Here is a 19,714-nt window from a genome sequence, read left to right as displayed (position 1 = left end):
GGTTAGGTATGGTCCAAGGATCATGCCATTGAATTTTGGACTTGGTCCCCCCCCCCCAAAAAAAAATTGTTGGAGAAATTTTTTTTTTGCATTTCTACATGTTTTAAGTGATTTCCAACCCCCCCCCCCAATTTTTTTTTACCCACCCCCCCCAAAAAAGAGAATTTTTTTGCATTTCTGCATGTTTTAAGTGATTTCCAACCCCCCCCCCCCCCAAAAAAGAGAATTTTTTTATTTTTTTGCATTTCCACGTTTTTTTTTTAGAGCCTGGTGTTGGCTTAGTGGTTAGGGTGGGGGCTTGGGATCCCAGGGTCCTGAGTTCAAGCCCCATTGGCTGCTGAATTAACACCAGGGGGTTGACTCAGCCCGTCATCCATCTGAGGTCGGCGAAGTGAGTACCAGTGTACTGGGCCCGGTGTATGCCCAGTTAGAATAGGTATACCATATCCCTGTGTGTCGTAAGAGGCGACCAGGGTTGGCATCAGGAAGGGCATCCGGCCATAAAACATTGCCTCAAGAAAAAGCCTAACCCCTGCACAGCAGGGAAAAATGGCTGTAAAAACGGTCATTTTTTTTTTCTACATGTTTTAAGTGATTTCCAACCTCAACCCAAAAAATTGTTACCCCCCCCCAAAAAAAAATTGTTAGAGAAAAAAAAAATTTTTTTTTGCATTTCTGCATATTTTGTGATTTCCACCCCCCTCCAAAAAAAATTTAGAGAAAAAAAATTTTTGCAACTTTTTTTTTCAACAAAATTTCGATTTTTTTTTTTTTTGCATTTTTACATGTTTTAAGTGATTTCCAACCCCCCCCCTCCCCAAAAAAATGTTGGAGAAAAGAACTATAACTGTCAGCACTGTTGACATCATATTTAATGAATAAGATATAAGGTTCACTTGAGTGACCCAGCAGTATTGGCGGCGGAGGTTTTGCACTCTCCCTAGTGCTCCCCCTCTAGTTTACAATGTTTTTGTCTGTGAAATGATTGTCCTATTTTAAATTATTGAAGAAGCCTGATGTTGGCTTAATGGTTAGGGTGGCAGGTTTGGGATCCTAGGGTCCTGAGTTCAAATCCTGCTTGGCTGTTGAATTGATACCAGGTGGGGTTGACTCAGCCTGTCATCCTTCTGAGGTTGGCCAAATGAGTACCTGCTTGCTGGGATCATTGAGCCATTTGAGTATCCTGTGTCGGAGTGGTGACCTGTCCAGGAATGTGCCCAATAGCCTAGGAGACCGCTTAGGCAGCACTGATGCTCTGCACTGAGTATGGTCCCGATGGATGGATGGATGGATGACTTAATAACAAAGGGTTCTGATTTGAACCCCTGTCGTACCATAAATAAGACGAGGTGGGTTGATTCAGCCTGTCATCCTTCTGAGGTCAGCAAAACGAGCACGAATGTACTGGGGAAAACGAGCAATTTGAGTACCCGTCCAGGTTTGTGCCACCTTGTCTTCAGGTCCTTGGTGCTTCCAGTCTTGCTCTATGGATGTGAGACTCGGATTCTGACAAAGGATCTGAGATGAAGACATAACTCCTTTCGTACCAGGTCTCTTTGGAGAATCCTTGGCTATTGCTGGTCAGAGTTTGTGTCCAACGAGTGATTGCTGAGAGAGACTCAGATGAGATTTGTTGGCTGTATGGACATGTGGCTCCATTTCCTGACACTCATCCTGCTCACCAGATTCTCTCTGTGAGGGAGCCTCGTGATTGGAGAAGGCCAACGGGACGACTGTTTGCCTTGTGGTTGCAGCAGGTTGATCAACATCTCAAGGAGATGGGGATGGGCCAGGCATCTGAGAGGGATGACCAGACAAGAGGTCCCTGGAGTACTGATTGAAAGTGGATGCAGCGACGTGCTGCTCTGGTGCGTGCTCCAATACCTACCTACCTATTGTGCCACCTTGCCAATGAACATGCTTCGGCAGCCTTATGTGCTCGACAATGCGAAAAGAATGATGATTACACTATCATTCACTCTATCAAGTATCTGCACAAGGAGAAATCTGGCGACGTGAAATCTGGGGATCGAGGTGGCCATAATGACTTGGACACTACAGGGTCACCAAAGAGCAGCCCAAGTCTGATCATGCTATATCGTGAAGTGTGACTCGTGGCACCATCTTGCTGAAACCATCCTTGGTTGATTTAGTCTTATGTAAGGTGCCTAAAGAAACTCATGCATTATGTTGATGTAACGTTCTGAATTCACTGTTGCTGAGAAGAAAATTGGGCCAATAATTCTTTGCCTACTTACAGCACACCGAACAACGATTTTCGTGGAATGCAATGGCCTTTCATGCATTGCATAAGGTTGTTCGCTGAGCCATAAACGAGCATTTTGTGAATTTACATGCCCAGAAAGATGATACCATACTTCGTCTGTAAAAACAACATAACATCCAAAACATTGTGTTGTTCTCTTCCCCTCCTCTGGAGCCACTCACAGTCGGCTACACGTTTATCTTTATCTGGCTCCAGTAACTGGTGCACTTCATGAATTTTGTTGGGATAAAGTTTGAGCGTCTTGATCGAGCTGTTAGGCAACATTAACTCAAAATATTCGGTTTCTAACAGATATAGTTCTTGGTGTGTGGGAATAATTTAGGGTTCTCAAATAAATAAATAAAAAATTTTAAACCACCCTGTACATACAGTGAGCGCCTTCAGAAAGTATTCACACCCCCGCAACTTTTGTCACATCTTGTTGTGTTGCCGCCTCAATTGAAAATGGATTAAATTTAAATATTTTGTTGCCGATCTACACATAATATTCCATAATGACAAAGTGAAAACATGTTTTGAGAAATCTTTACAAAATAATTGTGAAAAAAAAACAGCTAATACGGCGATTACAGCTTCAAGTCTTCTTGGGTATGTATGGGTCGAGATTAGTGGGACTTCTGGTTTGGGGATCGGTGCACGTGGACGGACGGCTTGGCGGCGAGCTCTCCTTCCAGTTCTTCTAAAACGAAGTTTTGCTGTTTCGTTTTTGTTCGTTTTGTTATTCGTGGTTTTTGTCAACTTTTCTGTCCCGAATCGTCCTGCTGTGTGGAATCATTTGGTCCATTTCTCAATCTCAGTCGGGCCGACCTGTGATAGTCGGGTGTACGTGCCCTCAGTCTTCTGCCTCGTTCTTGCTTCCTTGTTCTAGTTCTTGCTTCCGGACTGTCAGCTTAGTTCGTTTTCCCCCTTTCCCATCTTCCCTCAAAAAATTACCTATCTGGGTGACCCACAGGCTCAGCACACAATTCTCCCACATACAGAGATGCCGCTCTCTTTCCACCGCTGCTTCCGGGATACTCACTGCCCAACCATAGGAGCAGCGACGGCCTGTCTGTCTGTCTGCTTGTTTGTTTGTGTGCAGGATATCCCAAAAAGTTGTGGGCAGATTCCAATGTAATTTGGTGGGCAGGTTGGGTGTACGACAAGGACGAATTGATTCAATTTTGGTGAAGATCCATATCCGTCCACTGGAATTTCTTAAGTGATTCTTCATCATTGAGGGATTGGGCCAAAAACAATATGTAGCACGATATCCTAAAAAGTTGTGGACGGATTCGGACAAAACTTAGTGAAACACCACTCCACCGATCGCACTTGTCGTTGGAAATGTTACCCTCACTCTCGTATATAGTATGTGTAACTTTCATAAGCTTTGATAAGTGGATACCATAAAATAATTAGGATCATAGAGATTAAATATTGAACTATACATTACACAGCCATGATGTGACCAGGTGGTTTGGCTACCTGTTCGGTTCTCCATTGATATAGCGACTGGATTAGCATTCTATTCATAAAAAGTTTTTTCCACCCCTTGGATTATTTGATAAATACTAGTGCTTGCCCATACGTGCAAAAAAAAACAAAAAAAAAAAAAAACTTTCAAACCACGTGCCAGAAACAACAACCACATAAGCCGTTCCTTCGCTCTCGCGTGCCCGTACGTGTGGCCGTACGTGCAAAAAAAAAACAAAAAAAAAAACTTTCAAACCGCGTGCCAGAAACAACAAATACACAGGCTGTTCCTTCGCTCTTGCATGCCCGTACGTGCGTGGTCGTATGTGCAAAAAAAAACAAAAAAAAACTTTCAAACAAACACACAGGCCGTTCCTTTGCTCTAGTAAACGACGACTGAATTGGGGCATTGTGTTTATCTCTAAACGCACATAAGAAATCGAGAAATTATTAGAATACAGTAAGTCATCACTATCCGGAAGTCCATACGTTGTAACCCGTAATGGGGAACGCGGCTGAGGATCTTTTCCTCAACGGCCACGCCTACGCAGCAACGTGTCCTGTCATTGGTAACTAAATGGCTCCCTTTCCCCATCGGCCACGCCTACGCAGCAACGTGTCCTGTCATTGGTTTGGAAAATAAATGGCCATAACTTGGGAACCACTTGTCCGATTAATATCAAACCTTGAAAAGGCACATACTCAGGTCCCCAGCAATATACCTCGAAGTTTCAATTAGATCGGACCAGTGGTTGTTGAGAAACAGCGGTCACAGACACACACACAGAGATTGCTGGAATTATAGATAGATAAGAGTAGAGACAGAGAAAGGACGTGAACACATGCCTGGAAAACAATCCCGGGAAGTGAAGTATGAAAGAGTCCATGATGGTTTGCCTCTGGTTCCTGGCTCTGGCTCCAGTCACGGACATCAGTCTCCAGGGCCTTCGTGAGCCATGCTGAGAAGTTGCACTGTTCGTACGAGGAATACAAACAACACTCAAACAACACACAACACACGAGATAGTTTCACCTCACCGACATTCGATTTCTTACAACCTGAATTGTTTTGCTGCATTTCGTTTACCAAGATGTGATGGTCCAAAGACAATGAAAAGGTTGATGTTTGAAGGATTCTGAAGAGGGACCTCCAGATGAATGGCGTGCAGACGTTTCGAGGAAAAAGGAAACTTTGTTGAAGAAAAGGAAAGGTCTTGTTTTCGGCACATCAAATGCTCACCATGAGATACTCCCTAAATTTCCCTTTAATACTATAATACAGATGTCCTTGACGGGCAAACACCTCCATAATGTTGAAATTTACAGACAATTGGCTGCACAAACTTGATGTTGTCATTGATTCATTTTACAGACTTACCTCCAATTCATCAATGTCAAATTATTCATAAACGTACATACCACGTAGAGTACTTCAAATCAATCCATGTAAAATACCTCCAATTAATCTATGTGCAGTTGTTAATCATATATGGTGGGGGGGGGGAGGAGGACACATGACCCAGAGCTTCCTCAGACAACCTGCATGACTCCTCCCCCACCCCTGCACCCCAAACCCTCACTGTGGCTCAGGAATGAGAAACTAAGAAAATAGTAGACCAGCCACTACTGGAGGGTGGAATTGAAAAATTTACTGTGTTATGTTGTGCAGGTTGCAATAACATGGACAGGAGGATTAATGGTTATGGAGATGTGTTGATGGTGAATTTGTGTTGCATTCCAGTGGTGATTGTGGTGGTGGTGGTAGTTGTCCTAATAATATTGTGTGGAGGCACAATAGTAGATATCGTGTGGAGGTTTGATGGAAATGACCGTACCTGCAATGTTTGGAGATATTTGTCTTGGATGTTTTCCATGTCTTCTTGAAAAAGAAGTGGCTCAAGTTCAGTTACATTCACATCAGGAACAAGGTCTGGATGGCCCATCATGTCCTTGCTGCATAATGTGCATCAAAACTAGGTCTCAATTATTTTTGTTTCAGTATCCGCAAAGACAATAGCATCACCAGTTAAAGTCAGACATGGATAGACATGCTCAGGCATCAAATCGCACAAACGTATGTATGTATGTATGTACATGATGGAATCAAAAACGGCTGGGTCAATCTCCACCAAATTTTGCGTGTGTTCTCAGAGTACCCAGGGTCAGGTCATGGGAATCACAGAAATAATTGGAGTACCCAGTGTCAGGTCATGGAACCCCTCCCCCACCAGTGGGAATGGGGAGATAATTTGTGATCTTCGCCTGCACACGGAGAATAGTGCAAGTGGTTTAACGACTGTCCCCTGCCAGAGGAAACGGGTGTAGACACTTTGTTTTTTGGCTCCCTCAGGGACTGGGTGTTACCATTACTAAAAGGAGATGCATCCGTCTGTCCATCCGTCCCGCGAAGAAGAAGCAGGATCACAAGCAGTGATGGGCATTGACACCATATTTCGCTCCCAATGGGAGTGTGTATGACGAGTAAAGGAAAATGAACAGGCAGTGCATTTTATATCAACGGGTATGCTCTCATTTGGAGGAGGTATTAAGGTGGGTATTTCGTGTGCTAGCATTGATTTGAGAATGTTGAAGATCTCATGGCTGACCTTTTGAATAGAGATCGGCCATTGTGTGCGGCCACCCTGACAGAGGATTGCCTCAGCAGCAAAGCACCTTGCGATGATGTAGCAACCTGCCCATGGTTAATTATCTCATCTACAGAAACCTTTGTGGCTGGTTGTGAGAGCCACAGATATCCTCCAGATGAGACAAAAAGCAAAAATATTAAAATGAAAATTAATATTAAAAAAATTACAAAATAAAGACAAAAATATTGTGACAGTCGCCGTGTCCAGATAACTTCAGACAGGCTCGGCGAGTTGCGTTAGCGTACATGTGTAGTTTCCGGTACAGGCGAACCCTAACCCTAACCCTAACAGCTTATCCACCGGTAAGTTGATTCCACAGGCGGGGAAAAAAAAAAACACCAGAAGAGGATTAATGGTGGACCGTGTGAGCTCTGCAGAAACCTGGGGGAAGGGACAAAGCACAGAAAGAGCAGAGGGTGCAATACCAGAAAGGAGGTGGTAAAACACAGAGAGACCACCAACCTGTCTGCGATAGCGAAGTGATAAGCTTATAGACTCAGCTGCAGTGCGGGAGATTCCAATGATCTTAAAGACCTTGGTTTACACGGGCTCAAGCTGAATAAGATGCGAGGCAGGGGAGCCAGCCCAGAAGAGAGAGCAGTACTCCATCAAGCTGCAGATGTATGCCTTGTAGGTGGATAAGGAGTTTTGGGATTACAAAAAAAAACTAATCTAACCAGAAGCCATCCCAGAAATAAAACGATTAGAAGAACATCCAACGCAAACACTTTTTTCCTTTAAGTAAAATGAATGATGCCATATTGTTTTTACAAGGAAAAACAAGTTGAATATGGTGCACTGTACAGAAGTCCAGAAGACTTGTACTGCACAGCCATGGCTGTGACACTCACTAGTCACCAGACCCATGCATCAAATAAAGCATGACGTCCACACACCTGGGGTACATGTGCAGCACCCAAGCAAGCAGTGAGATCATCTCGTTTGGTTGCTGTTCATCGCTGGCAAGCTCCTGGATGTGTGCAGCAAGCGCGCGTTGGTACAAGGTCAGGTATGTGGCAAAAGGTTTGTAGTGAGGTGGGAAGCATTGTGCCACCAGCGTCTTCACCACCCTGAGGTCCTGCGGTGAGGGGGTGGATAAAAGGTAGTGGAAGAAAAAAAAAGAGGGGATGCCAAAACGGTAGAGGCAAGTGAATGAAAACCAGGAGAGAACAGATGCGAGATGTGGGTGTGACACCGTCCTGGAGGTCCAAATGATCAACTCATCATAATCCAATCAGTGCTAAATTTACCTCATGCAATGTTCTGCCTTGTATGATGGACATAGATGGAATAAAGAGTGGCATCAATGTAGAATACTTCATTAAACCATGCACATACTAAATTCCAAGTAATAAACAGGACCCAGTTCAAAGGTCAATCACATCCATCCATCCAGTGGGACCATACTCTGTACAGAGCGTCGGTGCTGCCAAAGCAGTCGCCTGGGCTATTGGGCACAATCCTGGATGGGTCGCCACTCCAACGCAGGACACTTGATTAGCTCAATCACCCCAGCAGGCTGGTATCTCTCCCCAAGAAACAAATTCAAAGCCATCAACCAACTTGCAGTACCAGAGTCCAACACAGCTGTGGAATAATAAACTGGCCCCAATCAGAAATCAATAAGTTAGACATCAAAACAAGAAAACTCCTTAACATCCACAAAATGGTCTACAAAAACCAGTGCATTCCGAGAATGTACCTGCAGAGACGAGAGTGAGGGAGCAGCCTGATGGAACTGTATCCCAAGTTGAACCTCACAAATTTTCACCCTGATCGAATGCAGCGTTCTTCTTGTCGAATTTTGACCAGGATGTAGTGGTACTTGCATTTCAGTTACTCCAGCATTAAATTGATTGTTTATTAACCCAGAAATGGAATCTATCATTGCAGTTGACATCAAATCCTCCCATTTTCTCCAATGGCCTTATTTCAAACCATAAGTTTGTTTTCCGACTCGGACATGGGACATGCTGCTGTCCCATGTCCAGGTCAGACACCCTGTAGAAGCTACTGCTGCTCTCCCAACAATGGAGGTTCTGACTCTCAGACAAAATATCAGGGCCATCGTTTTGGACATATCTGAAGCATTTGACGCAGTCTGTCACCCTGCCTCACTCTCAAAACTCTGAGCCTATGGCATCCACAGCCACCTCCTCTCATGGGTTACTGACTTCCTCCACATGATCCTCTGTTCTCCTCTGCCTTGGGTGCACTCCGGTGTTGATAGGTAGTGTCTTGGGCCCAGTCCTATTCCCAATCTTCATCAACGATTTTTCTGACTTTCTAGAAAATTATCTTTATCTCTTTGCTGACTCCTCCACCCATTTCCAAAGCATCTCTCCTCCTTCAGATATTCAGGCAGCAGCATCTTCCCTCTCTGCAGACCTTGATTGAATCAGGACTTGGTCCCAACACTTGGGATATGTCCTTCAACCCTGACAAATCACCTACTCGCACTTTCACTCTGTTTCTCCAAAAGGACCATCTGGTGAACCCTCCCATCAGCTTCTTTCAAGAAAAAAAAAACACCGAGATAGGTTCAGTGCCTCAATGTTTGGGCCTCACCATCAACCACAATCACCATTGGGCAAACTACAAGTCAGAGTTTCACTCGAAAACCTGCTGAGTGTCCTCAATTGTGCCAAGTCTTTCACTGGCAAATCTGAACTTCAAACCTTGCAATCTGAATTTAATAAGGGATGGACCTTGGATACTTTCATGCAACCTTGTTTTCAGCACACTCTTTGGCATTGCCATTCCCACATCCCTTTGCATTGATGCTATTCCCAAAAAACAATAACTATAAGGAGTTGAAAGGTCATAGTGGATACGTGTGAAAAGCTTGATTAAAAGAAAATCAATAATGAGACCAGGACGCTTGGGATCAAAATGTGAAAATCCATTTTAAATTTATTCTGGATATTAAGGAAATTTATTTGCAATGTGGACTTTTTCCCCCTCAGAGAATTAACTCTCTGCGAACAGCTACTTACAGTCGTCATAACCCCAACTTTTACGGGGTAGAGAAAATAATGAAGACAGCAGTATCAAGAATTTGAATTCTGGAAACTAAACGAGTTCTTTAGAAATGACCATGTTGCAATCGGATTGTTAACAACTCAGCTTGCTCACGAAGAGAGTCAAGACAATAAAAAAAATATTGCGGATGAGGAAATGGCCTCCAGAGCATCTTCGGGCGGACACTTGTTGCCGATGAATGAAAATAGCGTGTTGGTCGAATCCACTTTCCCCAATTTATAGAAAAGTGAGAGAGAGAGAGAGAGAGAGAGAGAGAGAGAGAGAGAGAGAGAGAGAGAGAGAGAGAGAGAGAGAGAGAGAGAGAGAGAGAGAGAGAGAGAGAGAGAGAGAGAGAGAGAGAGAGAGAGAGAGAGAGAGAGAGAGAGAGAGAGAGAGAGAGAGAGAGAGAGAGAGAGAGAGAGAGAGAGAGAGAGAGAGAGAGAGAGAGAGAGAGAGAGAGAGAGAGAGAGAGAGAGAGAGAGAGAGAGAGAGAGAGAGAGAGAGAGAGAGAGAGAGAGAGAGAGAGAGAGAGAGAGAGAGAGAGATATATATATATATATTAGAAGAAGCAAGCGTGAAGGTTGTACAGACCTCCAGGATACATTTCCGCAACAACTCCAGATGCTTCATGAGCCACATGGGTTCACCTTCACGAGACTCCATCAGCCCACCGTCCACTCGTGTTTGCACGGTTTTCTCCAGCACCTGCCGAGTTACATTTTAATCATTCTCTACTCCTGGCTGACATCATTCGGGCCATGTTAACACAAGCTACGTGCTGCCAGTTTAAAGATGTGATTCATAGAAAATATTTTAAACTCAGGACAGATATGATATGAAACTGCTAAAGCACTCGTCTTTTTCGCACAAACTATTACTTCCTATCTGAAGAAGTAGCACAAAGGGATGTGGCCAACATAGATTTTTCCAAATACAAAATTAAAGATTGTTACAAATGGGAAATACAGTTATCAGGGGGAGGAATATTCTTACTTGGACTGTGGGGAAAAAGTATTTCTCACATAGATAGAACAATTGCTCTGAAACCGAAATTACTGAAGAGGTTCGATTCGATCAAAAGATATTACACATGAAACTTAATCAGAAGATTTTTTTTTTAATCTTGGTGTAGGTTTTTTTTAAATAATGAAGGAATAGGTTGGATTTGCACAAGGAGTGTTTGATTTGGGATATCCAGGTTTTCAAAAATGATCGATTAATTGGATTCTACAAAACAATGGAGGTTCGGTTAGAGCTTGTGTTGTAATAAGGTCGAAACTTGCAGTTTTGGGAAACTGAATGTAATAAAACGAACATGTGATAAAGTTCTTGTTTTTTTTTTTGCCTGGTAGACAATTAACACTCATAAACAATACGTGCAACAAATGTAAACGAGAAAGCACCTCAAAATGCAAAGCCCGTCCGTGTCCGCTTTGTACTCGAACTAAACTTGACGAAAACGACAGTTAAAAAAAAAAGTTGTAAATTTTACTCATTTGTGTTCTCAATATTCTCATAATAAAGGTTTGTTGAAGATTTGATGACAAAAGCTCAATTGATAAAAATGTCATGGCCTGGACAGACACACTGTAGCTCGATGGTAAATAAATAAAGAGCACGGATGTGATTTTTTAAAATGGGACGTCTCTCGCTTGACTAAAAAAGGCTTGTTGAAGATTTGATAGCAAACGTTCAAATGGCATTGAAAAAGTTTTGGCCAAGACAGAGACAGACAAATTAAAAATCTCCTCTCCCGCTCTACAGGGGAACAGGCTGAATATGGTTAATATACAAAACCACATCTTCAAATACAAAAATTATAGTTTCAAGTCAAAGTAGAAACAAAAAAGCTATTGTAGAGATGGAAATTAACAAAAGGAAGCAAAAAATAGCAATTCATGGAAGATGATCATGCTGGAATAGTTCGTAACCAGTGCAATTTGTCACTTGTATTGGATTATTAAAGGATTTATTTAAAAAACTTACAAAGTGAATTATACTTCTGGTCTCTGGTTTTAGGCAGAGGCAGCTTTTCTTCTCTGCTCCAAGTGACAATTGCTTCCAAAGATAAGTGTGCCATTCTAGATCAGTCTCAGCTGCAGCCTCTTGTTGTCCAGTTTTGTTTGTGTCGGTTGTTGTTTATACCATGTACGCATATCGAATGCCTGTTTAGTTATTTTGATCTCGTGTGCTTTGTCTTGGCTCGAGAGGCATGGCCGTTTTACCCCTTACTCGCATTCCTGTTTGTCATTCTTTCCTTCCTTCGTCTCTCACCATATCTATTCCCATGCTTGCTTTAATCCCTTCCTTATGCATTCTCTATAAAAAAATGTTTTAAACAAGCAAACAAATAAAAACAGCCCTCTTACCCCATGTTTGTTTGATGGTGCACTTTGTTCTTTGTTGGCCACATGTTGAGCACATTCGTTTCCTCATAGACTCCTTCCTTCCCCTTTTCTTTCCTTCACCCTTCTGTCAAAATTATCCCTTTTCAACCTCATTCCCATCCCCTCCCTCACTCGATTACTGCTTCTTCTCAATATGGGAAGAAAAAAAAAATCATCACTCATTATTATCACTCAATCCCAGCTTATTCTTCCTTAAGGCATTTAGCCCCAAAACCATTTCTTGTTTCCACCACCTCATCATTATTTTCTCATCTCCTTGTACTCTCTTAATTCAAATCTTTGAAATGACAATTTTTTTTAATGTTTAATCTTGTGACACTCATTTCCAAATGTTTTTCTCCCATACTGCTTCCTCTGCTTTCATTCCTACATCACTCGCAAACACGCTGCTATCGCATTAATGTTGCGCTGTCTCATTTATTTGTGTCTATAATGACCCTTCTCACCATCCAACTCCTGATGTCCATCTTCATCCCTCTGACCTTGGTGTTCCAAAAACAAACCCATTTTATGGTAAATTTGAGATTTTGGTGGTGAACTCCTTCACCACAGTCCTCTCGCCCACATAATCTCCTGCATGTCAGGAAACATCTTACCCCCACCCCTGCTCCGTGTCTTCCTTCCCCATGACGTCTCCACCAACTCACCCTACTCCACATCTCCGCACCACAGCACCCTCTCCACATTCTTGTGAGTGTCCACATCTCTCTGGCTATTATCAGAGAGTCTCCTCAGTACCGCAGAGTCTGGCGGTCCACTGCGACTGACTGGCTGCGACTGTAAATGACCCTCTCATTTCAGGGTTACTTTTCTATCTCTGCCACCCCTGATATTAATGCCACCTGGGTATTCTTCCACAAAGCCTGCAACAAATGTGTACCCACTCTTAGGAAAGCCAGAAAACATCCAGCCAATCTCAAGGCTGACATCTCCAACCTGTCTGCTTCCTCAAAGACTTGGTTGTGCATTGTCTAGTGTGTGTCTGGTGCATGCTCCCTCTCCATCCCTTCCATCACTAAAAATGCTACCACAGCCAAATTTGCTCCTGAGAAGGTTGAATGTTTCAATTCTGTGTTCACTTCTAAATCTTGCATACCCAACCCCTGGCTCCCTGTACCTCCCCTATCCACTGACACCCAACTGCTCTTGGACACCACCTTTCTCACTTGAGAAGATGGAGAAGTTTCTGGTAGCCCTCAGTTCCATTTCTGCAATGGCCCCAGGCGGCATCAGTGCCCAGGTGAACTTAGGCCATTGTGCCGAGATTTTTTTTGTTGTTGTTCAGCTTTCCTGCAAAACATCCCCTTGATACTGCAGATCCAACGATCAAAGGTTAACTCACCTCCATGACACCCTTGCGAAGTTCTTTGGGCCTGCCAGGTGGAAGAAATCCGGTCTGCTGTTGTTTCACCAAGGCCTGCTTGTCAAAGTTCTCCTCCCGTTGTACAATGCGCAGGGCAGATACAAGTAAGGCTGGGTCATGACGAGCTGTGGCCAAAGCTCGTTCTAGTACAAGCCATACCTGTTTGTTCAGTTCACCTATGGGATAAGCAAAAGCAGTTATTATAATGAATGTCTTGAAATAAAAACGTCAGTTGCCAAAAGGTGAAAAGTAAACAAAAGTCATGCAATGCAAATACTGATATTGACAATAGATTACAAGCCATTGTGTGTGTGGCCATTTCGGAGATTGTCGATGTCCCAAGTGCCCAAACCACAACCACGACCTTCACCATAACATTTTGTAATGTAATGAAACACAAGGATCTTTATTGGAGGAGGAGGCCTTTGTTAGTGCTTTGTTAGTGCAAAGTTTGCAGTGTTAGTGTGAGAAATTCCTGAGGTTATCCTGAAGACTCTATAGCTCAGTGGGCTATTGCTGTGTTGAGTCTGGATTTTTTCACAATAGTCCCACACAGTAATTTATTCCTGTGCAACATTATATATATATATATATATATATATATATATATATATATATATATATATATATATATATATATATATATATATATATATATATATATATATATATATTTACAAATAAAAGGTAATGTGTGTGTGTGTGTGTGTGTGTGTGTGTCTTCCGTAACTCCATAACTATGAAACCGAGAAGCCTGAAACTTTGCATGCTTACTAAGAAAACTCCAAGGAAGTGCAAGAGTGAAAATTGGGTGTTTTGGTTAATTAAAACACCCCTTTTGAAGATAATTAATGACCTTATTTAATTATATCCTTCATCGGGCGATCCTCGGCCACCTCGTTCTCTGGGTCTTAAGGCGTTTCCTCGGTAACCTCGCTGGGGTCTGAAGCCGCCATATTTTTTGGCCTGCTTAACCATGCCTTGACTTGGAACAGGCCGCATCTATTTATTAACGATAAAGTTGTTGTTTTCACTTTCCTCACTCATATTATCGAATGCCTGTTCATCACAGCTATGAATCGTTGGGTACATTGCAATGTTTATAAACATCCGGAGACGTCAGCGTTCGTGGCTTGACATTTCGGGTGTCTCCAGGAGGCGAATGTTTAACGTGTTGCGAATCACGTGCCAATCTCGCCGTTTCTTAGCAACCGTTTAGTTGGAATGCTTGCTTGAGTGCTTAAGCCACTTGGCGAGCGATCTCCAAGCTGCTTGGTAGTTCGTTTCAGTAAAAGTGTCCTTGCTCTCAATGAAACATTGATTAGACAGACGTACGTTTCCGCCTTGTTGGGCCCTGCGGTTGGAGTCTTGGGAGGTGACTCTCATCTGCTGAAAATGTATAATTTTATTTTTACAGGATATCGCTTTGTTTTATCTTTTGTGCGATCTCCTAATATAATCCATCCCTCACTTCAACATTGATACATATATAAAAACAACAAGATCCATCCGACCACGTGTTTGCCGTGATCTGGTGGTGAAGGCTGAGAGCATAGAGCAGCATTTTGTGTTCTGGTCCTTGATATATTTTTCAATTGAATTTTGTTAATTTCCCACTTGAATTCCTCTTTCAAAGAACTCTGTTTGAAGGTAAATCTTTGTGTTTGTCGTGTGTGTGTGTGTGTGTGTGTGTGTGTGTGTGTGTGTGTGTGTGTGTGTGTGTGTGTGTGTGTGTGTGTGTGTGTACATGTGTATGTGCAAGTTGCTGCTGCTGCCTGCTATCTCCACATGTGGGTTGGTTTCAGGAGGTGAAAGAGACCTCCCAGGTCTCAGTGTGTGTGTGTACATATGTGGGTTTCACATTGTGGAATGGAGTCCTCCGATTGTGGGCTCAAAGTAGCCACCTTCATTTTGGTAAGGGGGTCACGATTCACGGACCAAGCTAGGAAGTTTTGTTTTCAAAGTTTTGTGCCGAGGGTTCTCTTCAGGATCGTCACTAAGCCCCGGACGGCTTCCAACTGTAGTTTGTGTGTAGTGATATTCCCAGGGATGGTTTGTAATATCTCTGTGAGGTTCTTCATCATCACTGGGACAATTTTGGCATTCTTCAACTTCCAGGATCTTTTCCCTTTGTGCTGGAGGTCTTGGTATTTGGTCATTTTCTTGATTTCTGCATCGTTAGTCCAAAAATCACCGGTTGTAACACGTCAATTAGCAATGCCATCTCTTTTTTTTTGCACCGCAGTATATCTGGTCGCAATGCTTCGTTTTCGATGTTCACACCAAATGGGATCATAAAGTTGTACGTGAGTGGTACTTCAATGTTTTCAGTGATTGCTTTTCATTCATTTTCCCCAAAATTTTCTGGAATTGGAATATCAAAGTTTTTGCAGATGTGCCAGCGGATTACTTTACAAACTCTGTTGTCTTCGTGTGTACAGCTGCTATGACACGTTATTTTTTTTTCGTGATCGGTCATTAAGTGTCATATTCTCTTTGCTAACTCCACCTCCACCCTTCACATGTCTTTTTTTCTTTCCTCCTCTCCCCCACTCTTTTCTCTCACTCTGTCCCCTCCTCGCTTCCCCCCTCCTCATAAAATGTAGCACTCTCCTCCCACAACTCTGTCACTCTCTCTGCCTGCCTGTGTGTGTCATCGCAAAGGGGTTGAATACTTATTGACTCAAAACATTTCAGCTTTTAATTTTTATGTAATTTGTAAAAATTTCGAAAAAAAGTTTTCTTTAACATTATGGGGTATTTTGTGAAGATCGGTGAGAATTTTTTTTATTTAATTTAATCCATTTTAAATTCAGGGTGTTAAACAACAAAATGTGACAAAAGTCAAGAGGTGTGAATACTTTCTTAACGTGCTGTATATTGAAGAAGAATGATCAAGCGGTTGCATTGATATCGACATCTTCTGTAAAATGGAGGGCCATGTGGTTCATGTACAGTGTATATATGTACACAGTGTGTGTGTGTGTGTGTCTCCTTCATAACTCCAAAACCATGAACGATGAGTTAAGTGTCCATTTAAAAACCTTCATATTGTTGCCTCTTGGCAGTCCACGACACAACAACCAATCCTCCCAATAAGCACAATTACCACAACAACATAGTGCAAAAAAAACAAAACAAAACACGTTTTAACTCCTATTTTAACATATGTAAACACGACGATGCAGTCCACGTGCCGTTTTGCTTTGTTTGCTTGTACTCCAACATGGTGGATCACAAATGTGGTGACGTCACATGCACACCCTCCACCGAAGCTGGAGTTACCAAACGTTATCAAAACATGTCGTTTGTTATTCAGATCGATGTCGTTCATTATTGGGATTCTCACTTACCTGTCAAGCAAGGATCAGGGTACCACAAGCATTTTAGAAGGGAGGGGGAGGGGTGCGAATTCTAAACTGAGGCTGACCACGTGGGGGGGGGTTTCAGAGCCCCAGATCCTCACATTGTGCCTGTTGACCTTCCCTGATACATGACAGGAAGCTTTGTCTGTGAACATGACCTTTCTCAGGTAATCTCCCTCATCCTCTATGCGACTGAGCAACTGAACAACTGGCGTTTGGGCCCATCAATTAGTTTGAGTTCCTGCGGAATCTGCATCTGACATGCATAAAGCTTCGGTTTTTTTTAATGCAAATTCCAATGTACAGTGGTGGGTGGTAGTCTTTTTAACTCTTTTCCAACTCTATAATAAAACAAGACTTCATAAAAAACCTTCTTCACAATAAATTGAATCGATTAACTGACATTGGAGTCCAATATTTAATTACAACATTTGGTTTTAAGGAATTTTGAATTTGTGAAGTGAAGGGTATTTGATGCTTTTAAGTTTATAAATGAACGACAGAGGTAAGTCAGTCAAGGCAGATTCTCCACCCCCCTCTCAAGTCAAGTCAATAGTCAGTCATTCCATGCCCTCTCCCACCCCTCACTTCCTCCTCTCCCATCAAGTCAAGGCAGAAGTAAGTCTCTGCTCACCCTCTCTCACCCTCACCCCCTACCGGGCACGTTTGGCCAACTTCAATGTTTATTTCAGGGCAGAACCAAAGGAAGGTACAGGAATGTCGAAGACTTGCGACATGAAGGAAACTCGAGGCACTGAGGTTTGCAGGTTTCTACTCTTCACGCGTGCCATACTAGGGTGCGACACAACATCTCATTTATATGGGTTAGGCAAAGCTGTACCATTGAAAAACGATAAGGAACAGCAAGGCCTTCCAGCAGTGTGCAGGATCTTTACCAAAAAGTCAACCGAAGAAGAGTTTGTCTGCACAATGGCAATGCAAGCGAAGATATTGACGCCCTTCGACACGGGCTCTTTTGTGAAAAAGGTTGCAACAAGTGCCAAATGTGTGCAGCCACATTCTCTGCCACCTTCATCAGCAGCTGTTATGTACCACTCACTTCGAGTCCACGATCAAGTCAAAATCTGGCAAGGCAACATGGAAATATGGTCCTCTTCAGTGGGGATGGACGGTTCATGATGGAATGATGGTTCCTCTGCAAAACAGACTGACCGCCATCACCTCAACGTTTACTAGAGATCATCAGATGCAAATGCAAAGGAGACTGCATAACTCTCAGATGTTCATGTCGAAAACATGGATTACGATGTAGCTCTGGGTGTACACAATGTCGACGACTTTGTGGCGACGCACCAAAACCCGACTGTATGTTACACGAAGCCGATGAAGAGGACGACGACTGATTATATCACTAAACCTGATGAAAAAATGAAAACATTCAAATTCATCATCACACCGTTTGAAAGCCTTTATCCCTGAGCAGGGGTCAGCTTTTTGTCGGCTCCAATCATGGTACCCTTTCTTGTGGCAATGTTTTTACGGCTGGATGCCCTTCCTGACGCCAACCCTTTAGTCGCCTTCGACCCTACAGGGATAATTACCAGTGTACTGGCGCTCATTTCGCCGACCTTCGGAAGGATGACAAGCTGAGTCAACCCCCCTGATGCTAACTCGGCGGCCAGCGGGGCTCGAACTCAGGACCCTAAGGATCCCAAGCCACCGCCTCAACCACCGAGCCACACCAGACTCATGAATTTCTTTTTTTCTTCATGAAAGACACCAGACTTTTTTTTTACATTTCCATGACCTAATCTGTTGAACTCTCTCATACATTAATATTAACAACAAAAACGATCTTATGATGCTTCATCTTCCTCTCTCTCACATGTGGTACTCTTTACTGTTTCACAATGCACTACTCTTCTGCTATTTCAACAGACTGCTTTCATTTCGACCTCTCCTTCATTCCTTGCCTAAAAAATCCAACTATTACAGCGCTTCTTCTCTCCATGCTCTGAATTCGCCTTCATTGCATCCATCAAGAATTGTGTTAAATCGCATCTCTGACCTAAAACTTTTAAAAACCACAGTTTGCCATGGATGCTCGCTTTCCATCAACCATTCTTTTTTTCCAACTTCAGTGCCAACTCACCCCCCTCACCCCTCACTCTCACTCTCAAAGCAACCATCCCACTCTTCTCCCTCCAAGCCTCCCTCTCACCTCTTTCAAAAATTCCCCCTCACCTTTCTCCCACCTTTCATCCCCCTCACTCTTCCTTCTCTAAGTTGCCCCCCTCTCATCCACCAACCTGACTCCCTCCACTGCCCTCTCTCTTCCATCTCTTCACTCCACCTCCTCAAATACTCAACTGCCATCTTCCTTGTCTCTTGTCCCCCCTCTCTCCCAGCACCACAGAGCCTTTTCTCCTCCTCATTCGCCCCCCTCCCCCCCCTATTCTGCAATACCCCACACTCCTTCCGCAACCCTCCTTACCTCCCCCCTCGTCCCTCGTCCTACCCTCCCCCGCCCCCTCCACCTCCTGCACCCAAATCCTCCTCCCCTACCTCTTCATTAAAAGTGTGGACCTCAAATATCCGGGGCCTTCGCTCAAACCTTTCAGATCTTTCCATGCAGGTTGCCACTGACAAACCAGACATTATCTGCCTAACAGAAACTTTCCTCTCCCAAGACGTGTCTGACTCCCAAGTATCTCTCCCTGGTTACTCCCTCTTACGGTATGACAGACCTGAGCCTCGTCCTGGTGGAGGTGTTGCTCTCTTCATCAAAGACTCTATTCCTCACTCTCCCTGCACTGCTCTCACTCCCCCACACCCCCAGGAATACCTCTGGCTTCGGCTTCCCCTCCACTCCCACCTCATGTTTATATGTGTACTGTACCGTCCACCGAACAGTGATGACTCCATCTACACCTCACTCTCCGAAAACATGGACCATCTTCTATCTTCTCATCCAAACTCTCTCTTCCTCTTATGTGGCGACTTCAATTGTCATCACGCCAGTTGGCTAGGTGTGGGTACCTCTCTCACCTGCCATGGGACATCAGCAAAAGCTTTCTGTGACTCATTGGGACTGACTCAATCGGTCAACTTCCCGACCCGGATCTCAACCAATGGTACTCCATCTCTTCTGGATCTGATTTTGACAAATTTCCCTGACAATATCTGCTGCTCTTCCTTCGCTCCAA

The 19,714-nt window shown here is 43.4% G+C and overlaps 1 protein-coding gene across 9 annotated transcripts in view; it reads right to left on the bottom strand.

Annotated features, from left to right (window-relative positions):
- The window catches only part of LOC147017696 (exocyst complex component 3-like), a 46,884-nt gene that overhangs the window by 15,149 nt on the left and 12,021 nt on the right, over window positions 1–19,714 (bottom strand). For all 9 annotated transcript variants that reach the window (XM_085847480.1, XM_085847479.1, XM_085847484.1 and 6 more), the window contains 5 exons: window positions 13,162–13,358; window positions 10,003–10,116; window positions 7,287–7,468; window positions 5,578–5,695; window positions 4,589–4,714 (listed from right to left, as the gene is read on the bottom strand). In XM_085847480.1, coding sequence (XP_085703606.1) covers window positions 4,589–4,714; window positions 5,578–5,695; window positions 7,287–7,468; window positions 10,003–10,116; window positions 13,162–13,358 — 737 coding nt within the window. The remainder of the gene's footprint in view (window positions 1–4,588; window positions 4,715–5,577; window positions 5,696–7,286; window positions 7,469–10,002; window positions 10,117–13,161; window positions 13,359–19,714) is intronic.

Source organism: Eptatretus burgeri, chromosome 11 (genome assembly GCF_056783735.1).
Source record: "Eptatretus burgeri isolate ZD-2024b chromosome 11, Ebu_testis_v1, whole genome shotgun sequence".
NCBI classification, from domain to species: domain Eukaryota; kingdom Metazoa; phylum Chordata; class Myxini; order Myxiniformes; family Myxinidae; genus Eptatretus; species Eptatretus burgeri.
Note: the sequence above shows the minus strand (reverse complement) of the source record. Positions and strands in the feature narration are given on the sequence as shown.